Source organism: Lagenorhynchus albirostris, chromosome 7, assembly GCF_949774975.1.
Source record: "Lagenorhynchus albirostris chromosome 7, mLagAlb1.1, whole genome shotgun sequence".
Taxonomy (NCBI): domain Eukaryota; kingdom Metazoa; phylum Chordata; class Mammalia; order Artiodactyla; family Delphinidae; genus Lagenorhynchus; species Lagenorhynchus albirostris.
Window position 1 is genome coordinate 17,631,534 of NC_083101.1, and position 21,872 is coordinate 17,653,405.

The following is a 21,872-nucleotide window of genomic DNA, read 5'->3' on the forward strand; positions in this document are numbered from 1 at the left end:
GTCCTGAGAACCTTCATGAGAAACATTAGTGGGGTCCATGTGGCTGAAGGCCTTAACTGCTAGGTCACAGAGGGCCCTGGTCCTGATTGACCCCAGAGTGGGATTTCTTACAGGTGTCAGGAACAGCAAAGCTGAGAAAACGCCTGCTTCTCTCTTGCCTTGGTGGTAGGATGCTAAGATTCATCCCTAACCTTAGTCCAAGTCCATGTGGTATGCAGTTTCTTGAGCTCTTCTTACCCTTAACTTTGCTCTATTCTCTTTTTTTTTTTTTTCTGGGATTTGATTCCCTTCCCCATTTAAAAAAAAAGTTTCTAGTCTATGCATTTCATTACATAATTGTATTGATTCCATAGCCATTGAGGAATGAATGAATGAATGCGCAGGTAACTACGTGAATAAATAACTAAATACCCTGCCTTGAGAATGTGTATAAATGCCATTTCTCTTAGGCCCCAGTTTCTGTTTTTTGAAGAACAAGCAGATTGGAAGCAGTCATTTGTGCTAAAGTGGAAGGAGCCCTAGATTTGGAGGAAGAAGATCCAAGTCCAGGTCCTGGCTTTTCCAAAGCGCTCGTGTGATCTTGGTCAAGGGATTTAAAATGCCAAGCCTCAGGGTCCTTGGTGGCAATGTCAGAATGAAAGTACCCATCTCATGACATTGCTGTAAGGATTAAATAAAACATGCTCTTGGCTAAAAATGTATAAGATTTTGTGGTACGGGCTCTGAATCCCCATCCAATTCTAGTATTCTCTGTAATGTGATGGGTGTGTTCAGGGTAACACATTCACTGCCTTCAGCTAAAATGCCCGGTTTGTATCTCTGTACTTATTTTATTTTATGTTTTTCATTTTGGCATATGTATAAATATAGTTTCATGCAGATCTTGGCTGGTTTCCTGTGAGCCTACACTCTTTAGAATTTCTGTAAGAAAATCTCCCAGACGACAGAATGTTCTAAAGGAGCTGTATAATTATGTCGCATGGTACAAAAATAAGATTAAAAAAAAAAATAGAAACCAACAACTAAATAGACCTTTGCATAAATCATCCTGTGCCCTGAGGTGGCTTGGGGGAAAGAGTTGCTCACGTTTTAAAACTCAAAGGTTCATTTGCATTTATGAGTTCTCTCTCTCTCTCTCTCTCTCTCTCTCTCTCTCTCTCTCTCTCGCTCTCTCTCTCTCTCTCTCTCTCTCTCTCTCTCTCGCTCTCTCCCTCTCTCTCCCCCTACATCTCTAAGGGTCTTACTAAGCGAACCCGGCCTTTTATCTCCCTTCCTTCCTTTCGTGCTGAGCCACAGTCTTTTCTCACCCCCAGGCAAAAGAAAATCACCATGCATCTACAGTTGTAATATGGCTAAAGTCGTACACACACATACACACACATTCATATACACACTTCTTGAAATAGGAACTCCAGGTTTAATTCCTAGCACCACCATTGCCAAGGTATATCTCCATGGGCAAGTCACTTCACTTCTCTAAACTTCAGTTTTCTCATCTGAAAATGGGAGCAACAACTCCTTGTGAAGTTTGTATATTAGTTTCCTAGTGCTTCCGCAATGCATTACCACAAACTTAGTACCTTAAAACAATACATATTTACTATTTTATGGTCTGGAGGGCAGAAGTTCTAAAATCTAGGCATCGGCAGAACTTCAAGGCCGGAGACATAGTCTCTGTGTCTGCTTGTCTGTCTGTCTCTTTCCTCTGCTTCCAAGTTATATCTCCTTCTCTGATCCTGTCACACTTCTCTACCTCATATGCTCCTATAAGGACCCTTTTGATTACATTGAGTCCACCCTGGTAATCCAGAATAATTGTCCCATCTCAAAATTCTTAACTTGGTGGCGCAGTGGTTGAGAGTCCGCCGGCCGATGCGGGGGACGCGGGTTCGTGCCCCGGTCCGGGAAGATCCCACATGCTGCGGAGCGGCTGGGCCCGTAAGCCATGGCCGCTGAGCCTGCGCGTCCGGAGCCTGTGCTCCGCAACGGGAGAGGCCACAACAGTGAGAGGCCTGCGTACCGCAAAAAAAAAAAAAAAAAAAAAATCAGAAAAGGGTAACTCTGTTGGCTTTAAGAAATCTGGATCTAGAAAGAGGCCAGCAACTAAGATCTGAGAACCACTGGAAGTAAATGTACATTCTCTGGGAAGTGTAAATTGGCTAATAGATGAAGCACCATCATAGGTAATACTAGCATAATCACAGTAACATTAATCATCATCATCACAGTAGCTGATGCATTAATTGGCCACTACATCATAGATCCTATTTTATCCTTTATGTAAGTTATCTCTAATTCTCACATCAGCCCTATGATAAGGATTATTATTATCCCCATTTCATCGATAATGACACTGAGGCCCAGGGTAGTTAACAGACTTGATCAGGGTCACACAGCTGGGAAGTGGTACAGCCTCTATTTGATCACAGCTTTAAGTAGATCCAGAATCTGAACTTGACATTTTGTGCCTCCTTTAGGTAAGGGGGCCTGGAATGTCAATAAATTCACCAGAGTAGAAATTATACAGGCTACATTCTCAGACTAGAATGTGATAATATTAGATATTAACAGCAATCTATCTAGCATATGAATCTATATATTTGGGAATTACAAAAAGCAACCTTCTAAATAACACTTGGGTAAATAAAATCAAACTTAAATGATCACCTCTTTAGCAATGAGCAGGAGCTGGAAAGCTGCATATCAAACTCATGGAATAGAGGCAAAGCAGTAGTCAGAAGCTCCATGACATTTACTAAGAAGAAAGAAAGACCGAAAATAAACAAATGAAGCATTCAACTCCAGAAGCCAGAAAAAGAGTTATAAAACAAACTCAGAGAAATCAGCAGGAAGGAATTAATACAAGTAAAAGCTGAAATAAATGAAATAGAAAAAAAAAAGGAGCCTTGCCAATAAAATGCAAAAGCTTCTTCGAGGGAGAGAGAGAGAACACAAACACATTAGTAATGAGCTAGGGGCATAACCATAGAAGCACAGAAGATAAAACAAATTTAATGAGAAGACTGTGTGCAAATTTATGCCAATAAATTTAAAAGTCTTGATAACATGCATTATTTCCTTAGAAAATATAAATTACCAAGTTTGAGTCATGATGCTGTAGAAAATCTAAATAGCCAAACATAATAAAGTGATAAGAGAGCCAAATGTCTACAATTAAAAAGAAGACATCAAGCCCAGGTGATTTTATATGCAGGTCTTACCAAATCATCAAGGAACGGATAACCTCTATCTTATGTAAACTGATCCAGAGAAAGAAAATAAAGGACAATTTTCTAATTTATTCCATAATCCTAGCATAACCTGAATACCCAAACTGGCCAAATATATACTCATTCATCTGGTTGATGTATTAGAACTGATGGGCTCCTTCTGTGGTAGGATGAAAAATCAACTTTCAAAAATCAAGAATAACTTTCCTCAGTATCAGCAATAACTAACTAGAAAACCTAAGGGAAAACAAACATGAAAACTGATCATATTCCTCAAGTGGAAAATACTGTAATAATAGAAGCTGTCACTCTACTATATCCTTGTGCACGCTGTATTTCAGACACAACTCATTTAATCCTCACAGTGGCTCTGTGCGGTGGGAACGTCTTCATAGATAAGCAAAGGAAGTACAGAGAGGTTAAGCATTTTGTCCAGGGTCGCACAGCAAAAAATGGTGGAATCTGGATTTGGACTATTGTGGTCTGGATCCAAAACACCTGCTTGTAACCTCTACCATAGTGCATTGCATAAATACCTATGAATAAACCCCCACCAGATATGTGCAATATTTTTATGACCTAAAGTCTAAAACTTCAGTGAAGGTTTTAAAAGAACACTTGCTAAATGGAGATGCAAACTATGTTTCTGAATTAGAAGACTCCGAACTGTAAAGATGCTGTATCAATCAGCCAGGATAAGATAGGCTATGTTGCTGTAACAAGTGAAGCCTCCCAAACCAGGAGATTGTACACAAAAGTTGATTTCTGGTTCACACAAGGTCCATTGTAATTGAGGCAGCATTCTTCCATCCTGCAGTATTGATCTGGAACACGTGATCTCCAAGCTTGCCATAGCAAGGGAAGACAGGGCTTGAGAGTCATGCAACATGTTTGTAAGGGCTGGATCTGCAATGACTTATATCACAGCAACACAGGTTCCATCTCTCAGAATCCCTTCACATGGTCCCTTAAACCCAACTGCAAGGGCAGCTTAGATGCGTAGTCTACAGGGTGTCCACAAAGAGGATCCAGTGTGGTGAACATAAGACATCATCTCTGCCACAGTTGTCAACAGTGCTCAGCACAGAGTTGACTCTCAATGAGTATGTCTTACAGGAAAAAAAAAATTAACAACTTTCCCCCATTTAGTCTACAAATTCAATTTAGACAACCCAAAATTCCACTAAAGTTTTACATGAAATTTGACAAAACAACTCTAAACCTTATCTGAAGGGAAAAATGAGTAAGAACAGTGAGGAAATTTTGAAATAGGAAATTAGTGTTCTTGACAGGGAGAAGACTTACCTTGCTACATTCAAAACATGACATAAAATTCTATTAATGAAAATAGTGCTGAATTATTGCAGGAATATACAGATAATTAAATAAAATTTCCAATTATGTATATGCGGTACATATAAGGATTTAATACATGACAAAAAGGCATTTCAAACTACTTAGGGAAGGGATGGCTCCTTCAGATGCTCATCTACCCATTTTAAAAATAATTAAGTTAAAATAACCACTCCCACCACGCACAAAAATAAATGCCACACAGATTAAATAACCAAAGATGAAAAAACTATATAAATACTACAAGAATATAAAGAAAGATTGGGTTTTTTTAGCATCTTTGTGACTTCCTAAGCATCACACAAAATTCAAAAGCAAGAAAGGACCAGGATAAAGAGGTTATAAGACATCAAAAGCAATATTAAAATGCAAGTACAGACTGGAAGAAATTTTGGAAGGTGAAAGATAATTACTGAGAAAATATGCAAAACATATACAAACCAATAAGGAAAAAGACAAGTCTCACAAAACATGGATGGATAATGAGAAATACAAATGACCATGGCATGAAAAGATGAACCTCACCAGTAATCAGGGAAATGCAAAACCAAACAAAAATGATGGATTTTTGACATCCCAGATTGGCAATAATGAATGTGACAGATGTGGAGAAATGAGTTCTGTCATTCATCAGTGATAGGATTGTAAACTGGCAGTGCCTCTACAGATAGCCATTTAGTAGATCTATCAAAATTTAAAAATTCATAAAACATTGATCTAGTAATCCCTCTTTTAAGAATCTGTTTTATAAAAAATAAACTCAAAATGGATTAAAGACCTAAATGTAAGGCCAGACACTATCAAACTCTCAGAGGAAAGCATAGGCAGAACACTCTATGACATAAATCACAGAAAGACCCTTTTAGACCCACCTCCTAGAGAAAGGGAAATAAAAACAAAAATAAGCAAATGGGACCTAAGGAAACTTCAAAGCTTTTGCACAGCAAAGGAAAACATAAACAAGATGAAAAGACAACCCTCAGAATGGAAGAAAATATTTGCCAATGAAGCAACTGACAAAGGATTAATCTCCAAAATTTACAAGCAGCTCATGCAGCTCAATATCAAAAAACAAACAACCCAATCCAAAACTGGGCAGAAGACCTAAATAGACATTTCTCCAAAGAAGATATACAGATTGCCAACAAACACATGAAGGGATGCTCAACATCACTAATCATTAGAGAAATGCAAATCAAAACTACAATGAGGTATCACCTCACACCAGTCAGAATGGCCATCATCAAAAAATCTACAAACAATAAATGCTGGAGAGGGTGTGGAGAAAAGGGAACCCTCTTGCACTGTTGGTAAGAATGTAAATTGATACAGTCACTATGGAGAACAGTATGGAGGTTCCTCAAAAAACTAAAAGTAGAACTACCATACAACCCAGCAATTCCACTACTGGGCATACATCCTGAGAAAACCATAATTCAAAAAGAGTCATGTACCACAGTGTTCATTGCAGGTCTATTTACAATAGCCAGGACATGGAAGCAACCTAAGTGACCATCGACAGATGAATGGATAAAGAAAGTGTGGCACATATATACAATAGAATATTACTCAGCCATAAAAAGAAACAAAATTGAGTTATTTGTAGTGAGGTGGATGGACCTAGAGACTGTCATACAGAGTGAAGTAAGTCAGAAAGAGAAAAATAAATACTGTATACTAACACATATATATGGAATCAAAAAAAAAGATTCTGAAGAACCTAGGGACAGGACAGGAATAAAGACACAGACATAGAGAATGGACTTGAGGTCACAGGGAGGGGGAAGGGTAAGCTGGGACAAAGTGAGAGAGTGGCATGGACATATATACACTACGAAATGTAAAATAGATAGCTAGTGGGAAGCAGCCGCATAGCACAGGGAGATCAGCTCGGTGCTTTGTGACCACCTAGAGAGCTGGGATAAGGAAGGTGGGAGGGAGACGCAAGAGGGAGGAGATATGGGGATGTATGTATATGTATAGCTGATTCACTTTGTTATAAAGCAGAAACTAATACACCATTGTAAAGCAATTATGCTCCACTAATGATGGTAAAAAAAAAATCTGTTTTATAGAAACACACACATGCATAGTGATATATGTACAAAATTCTTCACTGTGGCACCATTTGTAATAACGAACAGCTATAAACAACCAAAATGCCCATCAATAAAGATTAGGTAAAATCATTATGGTACATTCATACTGCGCAATGCCAAACAGTCATTAAAAAGATTGATCTGTATGTATACTGATTTGAAAAGATCTCCAAGAAATTAGGTACAAATGCGTATCTCACAACAATGTATAGGGTAATTCTGTTTATGAGTTTATTATGAAAATTATAATTTTAAAATATATATGATATAAAAATTAAAATAATATATTTTATATTATAAAAAGTGTAATATATATAGTAGATCTCTAAATGCAGTAAAAAAAACCTACAAGAATACATAATTATTAACAATGATGACCGCTGGAACAGGAAGTAAAGGTATGTGTGGAGTGGAGTGAGAAATGAAGAACTTCTGTGTTTTACTCTATAGACTTTGATAATATCTAATCTTTTACAACAACAATGTATTCATTCATAGGTGTACACGTGTGTGTGTGTGTATGTATGTGTATGTGTGAGAGAGGCGGGTGGGGTGAGGGAGAGAGAGAAGAGGGTGAGCTCTACCCAGTATATCATTTCTCATATTTGCTAGGAACCTTTTGGAATAAATGGATGGAACTATACTTTATTGAGAACTTACCATATACTCTGCACATTTGTATAACTCACATTATCTGTACTGCAACTTTATGAAGGGAGAGTTGCATGTATTTAATAGATGCAAAAAGAAGACAGGATAGACTTGACCAAGGTACCAAGATAGCCCTCCTTCCAAGAACTTTCCACTGTACTTTGGGCAGGAGCATGTAAACATTGGAAAGACAGTCGGTGCATCTGTGCAATACACTGGGAGTTAGAGGAAAACAAGAACAGAGTGACAGCTTGCTTCAGACGTAAGGTGTTCCTGAGTTTTCAATAGGAGTGATCTTGGGTCATGTTTTCAGCTCTGCCTGCCTACTTCCTGCCTTCAGTTGGGTTCTGTGTCTCTAGCATCAGCTAGTGGTTCCTGCAGACTGGGTACACTTTCTTCCCAAACCATGTCACAGAGCCCCTCCCTTCTCCCACATGAGCCTTTTTGCAGTCAGATTCAATAGATCTTCACTTCATCCCATGGGAGAAAGGCCGATAGGAGACTGACTACTTTCTACTGACTCCAATTAGCATAGTGTAACCAGGGTCATGTGATGCAAATAAGAACAACTGTATTTGGAAAAGACAAGTGAGGGAAAAGTTACCTTTGTTGCTAGACAGACCTGATACTGAACGCCAGCTTTGCCACTTACTCGTGGTGTAAGTGCTTTATTTCGTGGCTTTTCCTGTTGCTCTCTGTAAAGCAGGAATGATGATACTACCTTTTTCGTGGTTAGAAAATAAACATACAAAGTGCCTAGTCAGTAGCATATGCTCAATAAGTAAATACCACCATTGCCACCATGACAACCTCTCTATATTTATTTTGTTAAGTACACTTCAATTTCTAACTGTTTATGCAGTCAGTGTATCATGGAACCTCATAGCAGCCTAGTGGATTAATGTAGGATAGTAGTGTCTACCCCCTTTTACAGATGAGGAAACTGGAGACCAAAGATGTAAAATGACTTGCCCGGTTCACATATGTCACAAGGAACAAAGATGACATTTTACAGCTATCCTCAGTCGTACAGCCTGTTCTCTTGTGTGTCTTATTTCTTATGTGCACCCTATCCTCAGTGCCTAGCAAAGGACCAGGAACAGATAGACATTCACAGAATTTCAGTTTCTGAATTGATTTTCTCATAGGCTAGGACCTCTGCTTTCTCTTTTCCCCCCATGCCTCTCTAAGAGATTTCTTTCCCACTGTAAACATCCCAAATTGCAAATATTTTTTCCACACCCCATTCACATGCCTGTTTGGGCCATTGTGGAGCCCATCCCAGTTTCAAAGGCGTGTCAAGGGCCCTTCTGCTGTCAGGATTAGGTAGTTAGAGACCAACAGAGGCTGCTAACATTGCTAATTGAACAGAAGCTGTGGCTGCTGCCCCCCTGCCCCCTCCCCCCCATGCGCTGTCCATGGTCCTGGAAGGATCACCTCTGAGCTACAAGGGCAATAAAAACCTTGTTTTTGCTGCAGTCTTCAACCTTGGCCAGCAGATACACTGGAAATAGGTTCTGGTTTGAGAAGCTAGTTGATAATTCCCTGTGAATTGGTCTCTCATGCTTTTTAAGGTTTGTGTGTTCATGGAAAACAGTTTTTAAATTTGCTTTGTGTATGGATGTGCTCTCTGACGTCCCCCTCAACTCCTCCAAAATGTCACAGATGACTTTCCTTGAATTTACCAATTTGCAGGATTAATGTGCTTCTCTCTAGACACCTGTGCCCTAGATAGATTCCAGCCAGAATAGCTGTGTGCATTCCTAAATTCTGACCTGTTTTGCAGGCAAAGGAGGCCTTGATTTTAGGTCACCCCCGATGGGGGCATTCAGCATGCGAGCTAACTCTTGGCCCTGTTTTATCATGCAGTTGTGTGGAGGAGTTCAAGCTGGCTCCTGATGGAAAATCCTGCCTAATGCTCTCAGATGTCTGCGAGGGCCCCAAGTGCCTCAAACCTGATTCCAAGTTCAACAACACCCTCTTTGGAGAGATGCTACATGGTTACAACAACCGGACGCAGCATGTGAACCAAGGCCAAGTCTTCCAGATGACCTTTAGGTATGGGACAGACACCTGCACTTCACTCGCCAAGTCACTGACCCAAAATCTGGGCAGGGGGAGGAAGCCATGGGCACCATGGAATAGAGGTCTATTACACTGGTCAGCATCTCCCCCAAATCACTAATGCCTATGCATGAAGTAGCAGCAGTCAGCAAAGTCCATTCCCTGAAGTTCTTTTTCCACTCACCTATCCTTTATTTATCCCACCCTCCCATTTTCTAACTCTATCCACATATTTGCAATTCAATCTTAAATCATCCTGTAAGTACAGTTAATGGAATTTCTAATGTGATTAATCTTTCCGTCTATTAAAAATAAGTATCTTATGTAGGCTATTCAGGCAGTTCAAAAATAAAGACATTTAATGAACAAGAAAATAAATTTTCCATCACCCAGAAATAGCCAGAATTAACATTTTCTTGAACATTCTCAAAACACCTCTCTCTCTCTTTCCCTCTCTATCTGTGTATCAGTGTACACACACACACACACACACACACACACACACACCACAAACACATAAACATGCCAACTCTCAGTAAAGCTGTTTAGGAATTGCTTTTTTTGCTCATCGGTATGTCAAAGACCTCTTTCCCTGTTAATAAATACAGAGGTACATGTGAAATTAAAAGACTGAGACTACTCTCACATAAGAATAAACAGAGGGGCTGGGTTGGCCAAATTTTATGAAGATTAGACATGCAGTGTACTTCTGAATGTCTTCTTGGGAGAGTTGAAGAAACTGGGGCTGTTCTATCTGAAGAAGAAAGGCCTTAGGTGGGATTTATTCATGCCTCAAAATCTGAAAGCCATAAGATGGTAGCATGAGAAGAACTGTTCCGTGTATAAGAAATGATTATCTTAAAAAAAAAAAAACTATACTTTGAGACAGTTTTGCATAAAAATGCAATAGGATATTATCACAAAGGGGTTCTCCCTACCATTTGAGGTCATGTCAACAAAAGTCAGAACTGGTAAGAAACATCACCGTTATAATCATCCTCGTCTTCATCCTGTCATCTCACTAATAATAATTGTAAAATTAATAATAATAATTGTGATTGTAGTAGGAGTGGCTACTATTTATCAGGAAATACTCTATATGTCAAGCTCTTTGGTAAGTATTTTAAAAAATAATAATAACCACTAACACGAATTTAGTACATGCAGTGGGCATTCAAAGCACTTTCCATTCCTTAATTTAATGTCATCCTCACAATGGCCCCGTGAAGCAGAGGCTCTTGCCATCCCCTTTATACAGATGAGAAGTGGCAGTGTTAAGTGACTTTCCCAAATCCCCCTTATAGGAAGTAAAAGAGCCAGGGTAGTACCATTTTAGCTTCACAATGAAAACCCTTTGAGATATCACAGCCTCCATTTTACAGTTGAAAAGTCAACACCAGAGAGGTAAACTGACTTTCTCAGAGTCACCATCTACTGAGAGGGGTAGTGAGGATTCAGATGTATATCTGGCTGACTCCAAAGCCCTGCTCTTATCTTGTAATCCAACATACCTTATCACTTCCCATTTTATAGAACTAGAATGAAAATGTGAATTCCAAAAAACTATTCATCTATGTAGTTATCACCTGCTCTTTGAGTACCTGCTATGTCCCAGGTACCATGCTTCAGACCCTGTGGTGCTTAGATATAGTGTGTGTGTGTGTGTGTGTGTGTGTGTGTAATCTTAAGTACTTAATTTGTGGCAGGAATTATGAAGTAAAGATGCAGTGTTCCAGGTAATCAGTTAACAGTGGGATCTAATTTAGTTGGAGTAGAGTGTGTGCATGGCGGAGGAGGAGTACATCTATTGGATTAGAAAACAGTAAGGCTCACAGTCTACCTTGCAGAGGAAGTGTTATTTAACTAATACCTGGAAGCTGAGTTGGAGCTAGCATTGTAAAAGGTTTCAAGCAGAGACAGATATTCTAAGAAGGAAAAGAACTTGGTTGGTTTCAGGAGAGGAAGAATGTGGTGTGGTTGAAGCTGAGTAAATATGGGATGTGAAGCCAGAGGGGTAAAGCAGTGACAGATTATGGGGGACTTGCAGGCAAAGTCTTTATTCTAATAGCAAAGAGGAGAACTCTTAAATGGTTAAAAGAGGGGAATATGTCATGATTGCATTGTATGTTTTGACTTCATGGTAGCTGTGCGGAAGTAGATAGCAATGAGGGTGGAAAGGAAGACAGTGGAATGGGGTCAATTAGGTGTCTGTTGTGGAAGCTACTTGAAAATGTTAGTGGCTTCAACAAGGATGATGGGGACACAATTGAGAAAGGGGATTTGGGGAGATATTTGAAGGGTATAATGGACAAGGGCCAGGGAACAGTTGCAGGCAAAGGGTAAGGTTGAGGGAGGATTCAAGGGTGATAGAAGTACTGGCAGCCACATAGCGATTTAATGGCAGAGCTGAGTCGTCCAACTCCCAGATGCTCAAGCCAAGGCCGATGCTACTTCGGAGCAATTTAAGGGCAATCTGGATGAGCTACTTTTAATTCTAATATTCTACAGTCCTGATTTTCTATAGTTTTAATAGTCTATGAAGCCCTGTGTTGAGTACCATGATGGATAGAATAATGCTGCATGGAATCCAAAGGAAAACATTAATTGTCCCTGGCCTTCAAGAAAGGAATTTACAAGTTTGCAAGAAGACACACACTCAGTTAGGAAACAAATATGTGAACACTTAATTTGCAAAGAAATATTCCAAATGATGCCAGTGGTTTTCGGAGTTCCCATATGAAGACTTTTGAAAGCAATTAGAAGGAATAAGAAAGTGCTTCACAAAGGATGAGGTTTATGAACTGGAGTTTGAAGTGATGGCAAAGAACAGTGCCTCTTGGGAGAGATAAGAGCTATAAAGGCATTTTCCTGTCCAGGAAGGAGCATGCAGAAGCCCAGATATATTGATAAGCGAGGGGAGTGGGAGGGACAGGAAACAAAATCTCCAGATAGACCCAGCTCCAAATCCTGGCCCCATCCGTGACAAGCATAGTCCTACTGCCTCATCTTTAAAAAGGAGTGTTTAATCATATACTAGTAACTGTAATATGTAACATTGCTTGTTTTATGTAGTTTGATTTCTCATAGCAACTATCAGAGTGACTGGCATGTGATAAATGATCAAATGCACTAGTTCCCATTCTCAAGTGTGAAGATTAGCCTGGTCCAAAAGAAGGATACAAATTGGGTAGTAAGATGCTAGATCCTGAAGGGACTTCATGGAATCCCAGGATCTCATTTGCATGTGGGGAAGGGACTTGGCTAAGGTCACAAGGCAAGTCATTGCAGAGCTAGCCTATAAACTCAGATCTCCTGGTTGTCCAGCATGCTTGCCTTCCCCCTACCAACAGACTGGTTGGTAAGGAGAGCCTGGCTCCTCAAAGGCTGACCTGGAACTCTGCAAGCTCAGACAGAATTTAAGCCCCATCAGGAGTCCTCCTTCTGCCTCAAACACTCTATTTATTGTTCCCAGCCCTTCCATCTTGGGCTGTCTCTGAATAGCTAGGGCCGATCTTCCCTGATTTGCTCAGGAAAAGCAGTATAGTGAAGAGACCACACTGTTATCTTTTGACAACAGCCTCCAGATGTAGGAAACTCCCCAGACTGCCATTATATTAGAGTAGCCCATTTCACTTCAGCTCGCTCATCCTGGGCTTCAGTTAAACTTTCTTTGCAATTATTTCTGTCCCCAGACCATGTCACCTCTCGGAGCCACATGCTAAGGCAATTGACTTCCCTCTGTGGGAAGGCGAATGGCTTCTGACGAATCTAAATTCATCTCTTTCAAGTCTCCTTTCCTGAGCCCCAGATAAAGGGGAGGCTGCGGCTCCTTTGTCCTTCAGCTTTCAGAAGGCAGGCCTGTAAGGTTCTCGGCATCAAAGGCTGTTGTCACTTCCCGCCTCCTTCTCCTTCCTTGCTCTCCTCCTGCAAGTAATTTCCGGTCCAGTCCTCCAGAGTAGCTAGCAGGCACCCCACCAACCCCATATGCCGCATTTCCTGACAACTGCCTGGCCTGGGATTTCAAACTCTCTCCCAGCTAAAGAGTCTGCTGTGCGACAGTCACAACTCTGCTTTGTACTCCCCCCTGCCCCTACCTGGATCCCCACACCTAGCAACTGCCGATAGAAGACAGGTCTGCCTCTCATGTCTTCTCTTGAACCTCTGAAAGAGCAACCTGGATTTCTGCTTCCAAAAAGCCTCACGTGGGCTTCCCTGGTGGCACAGTGGTTGAGAGTCCGCCTGCCGATGCAGGGGACATGGGTTCGTGCCCCAGTCCAGGAAGATCCCACATGCCGCGGAGCGGCTGGGCCCGTGAGCCATGGCCACTGAGCCTGCGCGTCCGGAGCCTGTGCTCCGCAACGGGAGAGGCCACAATAGTGAGAGGCCCGCGTACCGCAAAAAAAAAAAAAAAAAAAAAAAAAAGCCTCACGTTTCAAATCTCTGAGCTGGACAAACTCTTAAAGATTAACAAAATTCAGACCTAACCTCTTATCGTATAGCTGGAGAAACTGAGGCCCAGGAAAGGATATTACTTGCCCGGTGCTCACCATGATTTGGGGCCCCGCTGAGACTGAAAGTTTGAGTTTATGACTCCCAAACCAGTGTTCTCTTGGTTTCTGGTTCTGTTACAGGGGATGTATGTAACTTCTCCATACCCCCATACTAGTGGTGCTAAGACGAACCACCTGCTTCATCCCTGCTGTCAGCAGAGAGTGAGGACTCAGGTGCTTGGGGATGCCAAATTCATAACGAAGGGGGCATCTTAGGCAAAGCCCACTTGCACGTACATGATTCTGCAGGAACTTGACCCCATTCCTGGCTATCTCCTCGGGTTGCCGCACGTAGGCTGCAGCCTGTCTCTGAGAGAGGAACGTGTAGAGGCGTTTAGGACCCTGACAAGTCCAGGACTTATCCACTGTGTGGGAAGATGAAGTATGGAGCACACTAAGAGACACAGAGAAGGACAGCGGCAGGGTGAGAGTGATAAGGAGAAGCAGAGGGACAAAGCTGAGACATGCGGAGAGACAAGGATGGAGGAGATGTTGAGAGTCAGAGTACAGAAGGAGGGATCGCCAGGCACAGAAAGGGTTAAAGAGATACAGAGTAGTGACAAGGGTTAAAGAGATAAGGAGGTAGATGGTGAAAGGTAGGGGAGTCGGGAAGGAGTGAAAGATGAAAGTCTTGTTCTGTAAATAAGTTCACTTGCATCATTTTTTTAGATTCCATATATAAGCAATACCATATGATATCTGTCTTTCTCTGTATGGCTTACTTCACTTAGTGTTGATAATCTCCATCCATCCATGGTGCTGCAAATGGCATTATTTCATTCTTTTTAATGGCTGAGTAATAGTCCATTGTATATATGTAAAATGAACTTATTTACAAAACAGAAACAGACTCACAGACTTAGAAAACAAATTTATGGTTAACAAAGGGGAAAGGCAGGGGGAGAGGGATAAATTGGGAGTTTGGGATTGATATATACACACTACTATATATAAAATAGATAATCAACAAGGACCTACTGTATAGCACAGGGAACTCTGCCCAATATTCTGTGATAACATAAATGGGAAAAGAATGTGAAAAAGAATAGATACATGTATATATACATATATGTATATATGTACTGAGAAAAAAAAGAAAGAAAGAAAGGTGAAAGGCTTGAAGGAGGGACCTAAAGTGATAGAGAAAGAAGGACACAGAGTTTACACTGAAGTCACAATATAATTTATTCCCAGGAGGGAGTAAGGGTTGTTTTAAGAGACTGGGTGGTGCCCGGAGAGAGCTCTGGATTAGGAGTTGTGTTCAGATGGATTATGAATGCACGTAAAAGCCTTTGGTAAAATGCCAAGTTCTGTGCAAATGTGAAAAGTCAAAGATCTCACTTCTGAATTGCCCCCAAACACAGTAAATGATGTCAGGCTTTGCTGTTTCTAATCCCTTCCTGTGAACCGTGTTGGTCTTAATGACCCATGCAGGATCACCGTCAGAATTCCCTTCCCTTAACTCTTGATCAAGGGGGGATTGGCACAGACTGTTGGAGTGAGATAAACTCATCAGAGATTGGTGATATTTGCTGTTTTGTTTGTTCATTTGTATTTTACTTCCCTCCCTCTCCCGTCCTTATCCATCCTACCTCATTTTTATAAGAAGGAAAGGTCAGCTTCGCTTATAGATTGTAGAGACTTAAACATAAGTCAAGAACTATTATTGAGCCTGGAGTCTCAGAAATTGCGCTGAGAAGCTGCTTGGGAATGGGGGCTGGGCGAATACAATGGTGGATTTTGCAAAAGCCTCATCAAAAAGAAGACTGTTCTACCAGCCACAGACATTTACTCATAGGCCTTCACAAATGACCTACAAAGAATGTAAGGTGCTCATGAAAAATCTACTAGAAAGGCGCTTGCCAGTCTGGTTTGCTTATCAGATGTGCGTGTTGTAGAGCACAAGAGGACGGTCTTGGGTAAGATGTGGGATTCAGGATGAGGCACCACCAACCCACGCCTGGTGAGACAGAAGGATTCTCTTTAAAGATTTGAGGAAAGCTGGCTTTCACTTGTGGCACCCACTTGTTCCCCCACTGAAGGTCCTGAGTCACATCTTATTAAGTTGCTCCAAAGCTACTGTTTTTCCACTGCTTTCCTGGGACGTGGTTAATTGTACATGCTGCTTCTGTATCATTCCGTTTTCTACACTTTAATCATGTGTGTATGTTTTTATGTGCCGGGTCCTATACTACATACTTCGTTTTCTCACTTAGTCTTTCCAAGACCTGTTGCAAAGTAGCTCTTAACAACTGGGTTTTACAAAAAAGGAAATGAATGTGTCAACCAGACTGCATTAAGCTTTGTCTTGATGACACAGAACTTCAAAACCACGGTGGCTTCACAGGAAAGTGTGTGTGTTGCTCATCCCACATGCTCTGGACAGAATCACAGTGGTTCTGTTCACCCTGGTATTTGGGGATCTGGGCTGACAGAGCATCATCTTCCATGTGCTTCCGTGAACGCTATCATAGTGGGGAAGGAACTTGACTCTCATTACTTCCTCCTAGAGGTGACATTCTGCTCACACTGCATTGGTCAAATCAAATCTCATGGTCATGGTGCCCCTCCAAGGGTTGAGCTGAGTCGTGAAATCCTATTATGTGCAGAGAAGCAGAGACCCAGAACTATGTGGGACATCAATACTGTTTACCACACTGAGGCACAGAGATGTTAGGCTAACTAGCCTGACAGTCATACAGCTAAAAACTGACAGCACATGGGTCTAACAACAAAGCCCATTTAACAGTAGTGCCTCCCAGGCTCCCGGGATACTCTTACTTCATATCACCACCTCTGAGAACGGTAATTAGACTTCTGTTCTCTTCTTGTCAGTTTCCTTCATTCAATCCCAAGGAACGATAGACTTTATAGATGGGAGAACCTTGGAGAACAGTTTGTACAACCCCCTCCATTTGTAGATGAGATGTCCAAGGCTCACAGTTTTTAAGTGAATTACCTAAAATCCCATATAACTAGTAAATAAATAAGGCAGGCCTCCAACCCCCAGTCTATTGGTCTTCTCTGTATCCACTTGGAAGGCTTAGGGAAATAGCATCCAACTCCCACACTGTACAGATGGTAACACCAAAGCCAAGGTTCCATAATTAACAGCAGAGCCAGGCAGGGAAGCTGTTTTTCTAAACTCTTAGGCCTGAGTGTTTTGTAGTATACCACGATCTTATTGTAAAAAAGAAAGCAAAGGAGGCAGGTAGTGGAGAAATTATCAATCAAAAGTAGCATTAGCTTTTGATTTTCAAGGACATTCCCAGCCTCTCTATGTAGTAATATTCCAGCTCTTGGCAAAATCTTCAACTAACCACCTAGAGGCACAGCTGCATGCTATCTTCTCTGGGGGATCAGTGGTGAGATCTTTGAAGTGGACTGAGCGACAGAAGTTGGAGGCTGGATCACAGGAGTCAGGGGGCAGTTTTCCCTGGGGTCCTGACTCCTGGGCTGACTGTGAAGAATCTCCTTTCTGTGTGTCCATTTTTCCAAGGTTTCCTAACATCCACAGGAGTCAAACCCAACATGTCCAGTGTACCTTAGGTCCTGGAATCAGAAACTCTTCATTCCTGTTCTACCACTTCTACCACTCTCGGCCATTCCCCCCTTCTGACTTCTGTTGTCTCTTCTGTATATTAAAGTGAGGGCAGAGCTCAGACAAAGACTGAGGGCTTCTGACCTAGAATACAGCACTCTTTTTACTCAACTGCCATGGCCAGGGGCCTAGTGAAGCCTTTCCTACTTACCTGATCATAAGAATCATCTAGGGCTATGCCAAGTCCCACCAATCTTTTTTTTTTTTTTTCCCCAGTTAAGGGGCCTGGGAAAGTGAATTTCCACTGTATTCCCAGGTGGTTCACATTATCCAGCTATTTGGAGATAGAGTGGCCTGATGTCTAAGATGCGAGGCTCTAGAGTTTGCGTTCTAACTTGCCACTAACCAGTTGTCTGACCTTGGGCACGTTAGCTCATTAAGCTCACTTTCCTCATCTCTGAATTAGGAATAATAACAAGACCCACTTCCTGGTGGTGTTGTGGTGATTAAAGGAGATTGGCCCCTGTTTCATCCCTATTCTCAGCAGACAGGGAGGATCCTGGTACCATAGCGGGCGGCCAAGTCAATCACTAAGGAGGAATCTTAGGCAAAGGCCATCCTTATGTGCGTGATTCTGCAGGAACTTGATCCCATTCTTGGCTGTGACCCAACACAAGGTGTCAGGGTGCTACCATCAAAAGTAACAGGGTCCAAATCCCATGTCTGCCATTTCCTAGCTGTATGGGTTTGGACAAATCCCTCATCTCTCTGAACCTCAAGATCTTCAACTGTAAAGTGGGTTTTACCCCAAAATATCCTCAAAGAGCTATGGTAAGGATTTAACAGTCTAATAAGCAAGGGTCCTAGATCAGTAGGCTTTCAGTAAACATTGTTTTCTTTTCCTTCAATTGTATTCCTCTCCCCGTAGTTCTAGAATCCACATGGTTAATGAAGATGTATTCTGTTGCATTCCCCCAGATCTCATCTCTGGACTGGAGTCATGGTCATCCTCCCAACTTCCTCCAACTAACACATGTTTTGGTGAATACACTGCTTTGGTGAAATGCCCAGGGTAGAGACAGGAATGTAGCTCTTCTTGCTCTATGGGTCTGTTGGAGGTGGACAGCTCAGCCAGCAATGTGGGATGGGGCAGCAGCCGTGGTCACCTTCTTGTGGGAGTATTTATCCCAGCCTTTGGAAAGATATAATCTTGCTGATGTGTTGTATCACCTGTGTCCTATAGGGTACCCCCCTTCGTCTGAATGACCTGCAGTGAAATACATCTAATTAGCAATGTGACATTTAGATGCTCATGTGGGCTATGTGGAATTTGATAACGTGGGCCCAGATCCAAAAGTTTCAGAACTATATTAATCTACCACCTCTAGGGTGATATTAAAAATATTTAATGATGAGCATAGAAGTGGCATTGACCAATCAAAGAGGATGTCCATCCAAACAGAATGAAGGTTTAGCTGTAGGCCCTTCTGGACCTCACATCAGTCTAGCTCACCTTCCGCCTTTCCTGATTTCCTCCCCCTCTTCTCAACTCATCACATGTCTGGTACATTTCCTCAACACCTTTAAGCGTGACTGATACTGTAAAACTATTTTTTCTTTCTAAAGTCTGTTTCTGAGGGGCATAGGCAGATGTTTCTCCCATGACACATGTGGACAGAGCAGATTGCCTATCATACTTCTTACATGAGAAAACTGAAGCTCAGAAAGGTGAGGTGTGGCATCCAAAGTGCCGTGTGCATGTGGTCTAAAACCATATGATCCTCAAAGAGCAGGAAAGCAAATAATAGCTCATCATCATGATTGTACACAAAACCTCTATCTAAAGGTAGGACTTGTCCATACCTCTGCTTAGAGCCAGAACTCAATACACATGAAATACACTAGTGCTTCTTAAACTCTCATGTGCATACAGATCGCCAGGGAATCCTGCTAAAATACAGGCTGTGGTTCAGTGGGTTGTGGGTAAGTCCTGAGACTCTGCATTTCAAATGAAATCCTGGGTCTGAGGACCAGTTTGAATAGCAAAGTGTGAAACTGAACTTTATGCTAGATGTGAGCCCAGGTTGGGCCTGAGAATGGAAAAGGATGGTTTCCCCTCCATGTGCCTGTTTGAAAACAGCAACTGAGTCCCAAGTCCAGTGGCACGAGGGCACCATGGTGTCCCAGAGGAGTCTCCCCTCAGAGTGACCAAGTGCAGAGACGGCTTTGGATTTGCAGCAGCCGGGGCGGACAGTGCTGTCCTGCAATCCAACAGGCCCCTAGCGCATAATGTAGCACAACTCGTTCTCTGCATCCACTCGCCTGCTCGGCTCACTGTGGGGTACAAGAACACTGAGCATCAGTACCGATTGGGGAGGCACCTATCCTGACTCTAGTGTCCTGAAGCTGCAGCTGGGTGCCCAGATCATGGCCTCCTCCATCTGCCCACACTACAGTTCCAGCCATCAGTCGATGCCGTGGAAGGTACTTTGCAGTGGAGAGCTGGGCTGGGCTACAGTCTGCATTAGATCAAAGGTGGAAGGCAGACTCCTAGAAAATCAGTGAGAAATCCATTTGGGAGGGGACATTGGTCTGGGTGAAGCTTTATTTTTCTTAAGCGCTGAGACCAAAATCTCATACCGACGACGCTCATTAGTTTAATTGGGGACAGAAGGAAAGTAGTAAAATTAAGACCTAGTGAAAGATGCTTTTTATTGATTTATTTTTGCGGGGAGCAGGGAATTGTAATCCATTTTTAAACAAGGACTCTCTAATCTCCCTCCCTAATCATAGTAAGAGAAGAAAGAAAAATAGCTACTTCATTTTTAAAAACATTTTGTTCTCAGTGTTCACATCTCTGAATATACCAAGCATGGTCATTTTATGAGGAAAACAAATTATACACAGCATACTTTGAATGTTCTCCAGCTAACCTAAAGATGTACCTGGAGTCCGCAAAAGGTACTAAAACAACAAAAGTAACCAACCAGGTCCGTTTCACTTCTCTTCTCAGTTTTCTACCTAACCCCCGCTCCTTTTGGTTTTGTTTTTAATTTTCTGTCTTCAAAATCCCTGACTACATTCTTTCTCTCGGAGTCAGGAGCCTATCGGAATCATGGAGGCATCTGAAGCAGAGACATTTTTTTAAGGAACCGCAATTTCATTACACTCAAACGCAGACAGTAACTCCCGCACGTCTAAGCACTCAGAAGGAAGAGTCTGGAGGGAACCTTCGGAGCAGATAAGGATCGATTGTAATTAGCACAGTAATTGTAATTAGCAGAGCAATTGTAATGAGCACACTGATTGTTCATAATGGGTGCTTCCAAAGTGACTTCAGGCGGTTTGTCCTCTTAAATATCTTCTGCCATTGCCCGCCCCCCCCCACCGTGATCTTGTTTACACTGCTAATGTAATAATGTGCTTAGCAATCTCTTTTATAAATAAACACTCCAAAGGTACAAGCCAGACTAGCCCCTAGCCAAGCATTATACGTCTTAATTAATGGAGTCCACAGCACTGAAATTTACTGTATTTGCATTATGCTAAGGCAATGCCTGTATATTACTCTCTGAAGAAATCACACTTCAGAAGTCGTTTGTTATTGTTACTGTTGTTCTGTTAATTACAAGAGGGAATGGGATGTCACCATAAGACTGCACTTGAGGTCAGAGATTCCAGGCCTGGCTTTACCACTTATTCTCATTTGTTATTTAACAAGTTTTCATTAAATAACCCCTCTGATGTATTAAGCATTGAGGATGAAAAAAATGGAGATAGGCAAGGTCCCTACTCTGATGTGGGTGGACCACTGGTCCAACCTTGGTGTGGTGAGCAGCAGGGAAGACTTTTTGAAAGAGATGCTGGCTGAAACCTGGAGGATGTGATGAACAGTTAGCTAGGTGGGAGAGTACTCCAGGCAAGTAAGAGCATGAAGATGGTGAGGGGATGGGATTGTAGAGATAAACCATGATGAAGGATGGACCTTCAATCAGGAAGGGTTATTTAAGCACCACAGGAATGGGACCATTGCTGGCTGTAAGACTCTGCACGGTCTTCTAATCTTTCTGAGCCCAGTCTGCTCATCACTAAATCAGGGAACGTAATAGTACCAGTCCCATAGGAGAATTATGGTGTGGGGGCGGAGAGGTGATGAGATAAGTCAGGTTAAAATGCTCTGTAAAGTGTAAAGACATGTGCAAATGTTAGTGACATTTTCCTAACATGAACCTGAGCATCTGTGAGACACCACTTACTCCAAAATTATGCGCTGGAGTATGCGTCCTGGTACATTTGAGATCATGCGAGATGCAAATTCACCAGCATTACTTTCTTTGTATTCCTTCCAGAGAGATGAAAAAGTAAGTCTATTCTAAGCTCCCAT

General features: G+C 41.9%; 1 protein-coding gene across 9 annotated transcripts in view; it reads left to right on the forward strand.

Moving 5' to 3' along the window:
- Positions 1-21,872, forward strand: part of ASTN2 (astrotactin 2) — a 925,730-nt gene that overhangs the window by 603,722 nt on the left and 300,136 nt on the right. For 7 of the 9 annotated variants that reach the window (XM_060154506.1, XM_060154516.1, XM_060154507.1 and 4 more), the window contains one exon: positions 9,203-9,391. In XM_060154506.1, the coding sequence (XP_060010489.1) occupies positions 9,203-9,391 (189 nt within the window). Of the gene's footprint in view, positions 1-9,202; positions 9,392-21,872 lie in introns of those variants that run through there. The other 2 variants (XM_060154513.1, XM_060154514.1) reach the window with 2 other exon arrangements.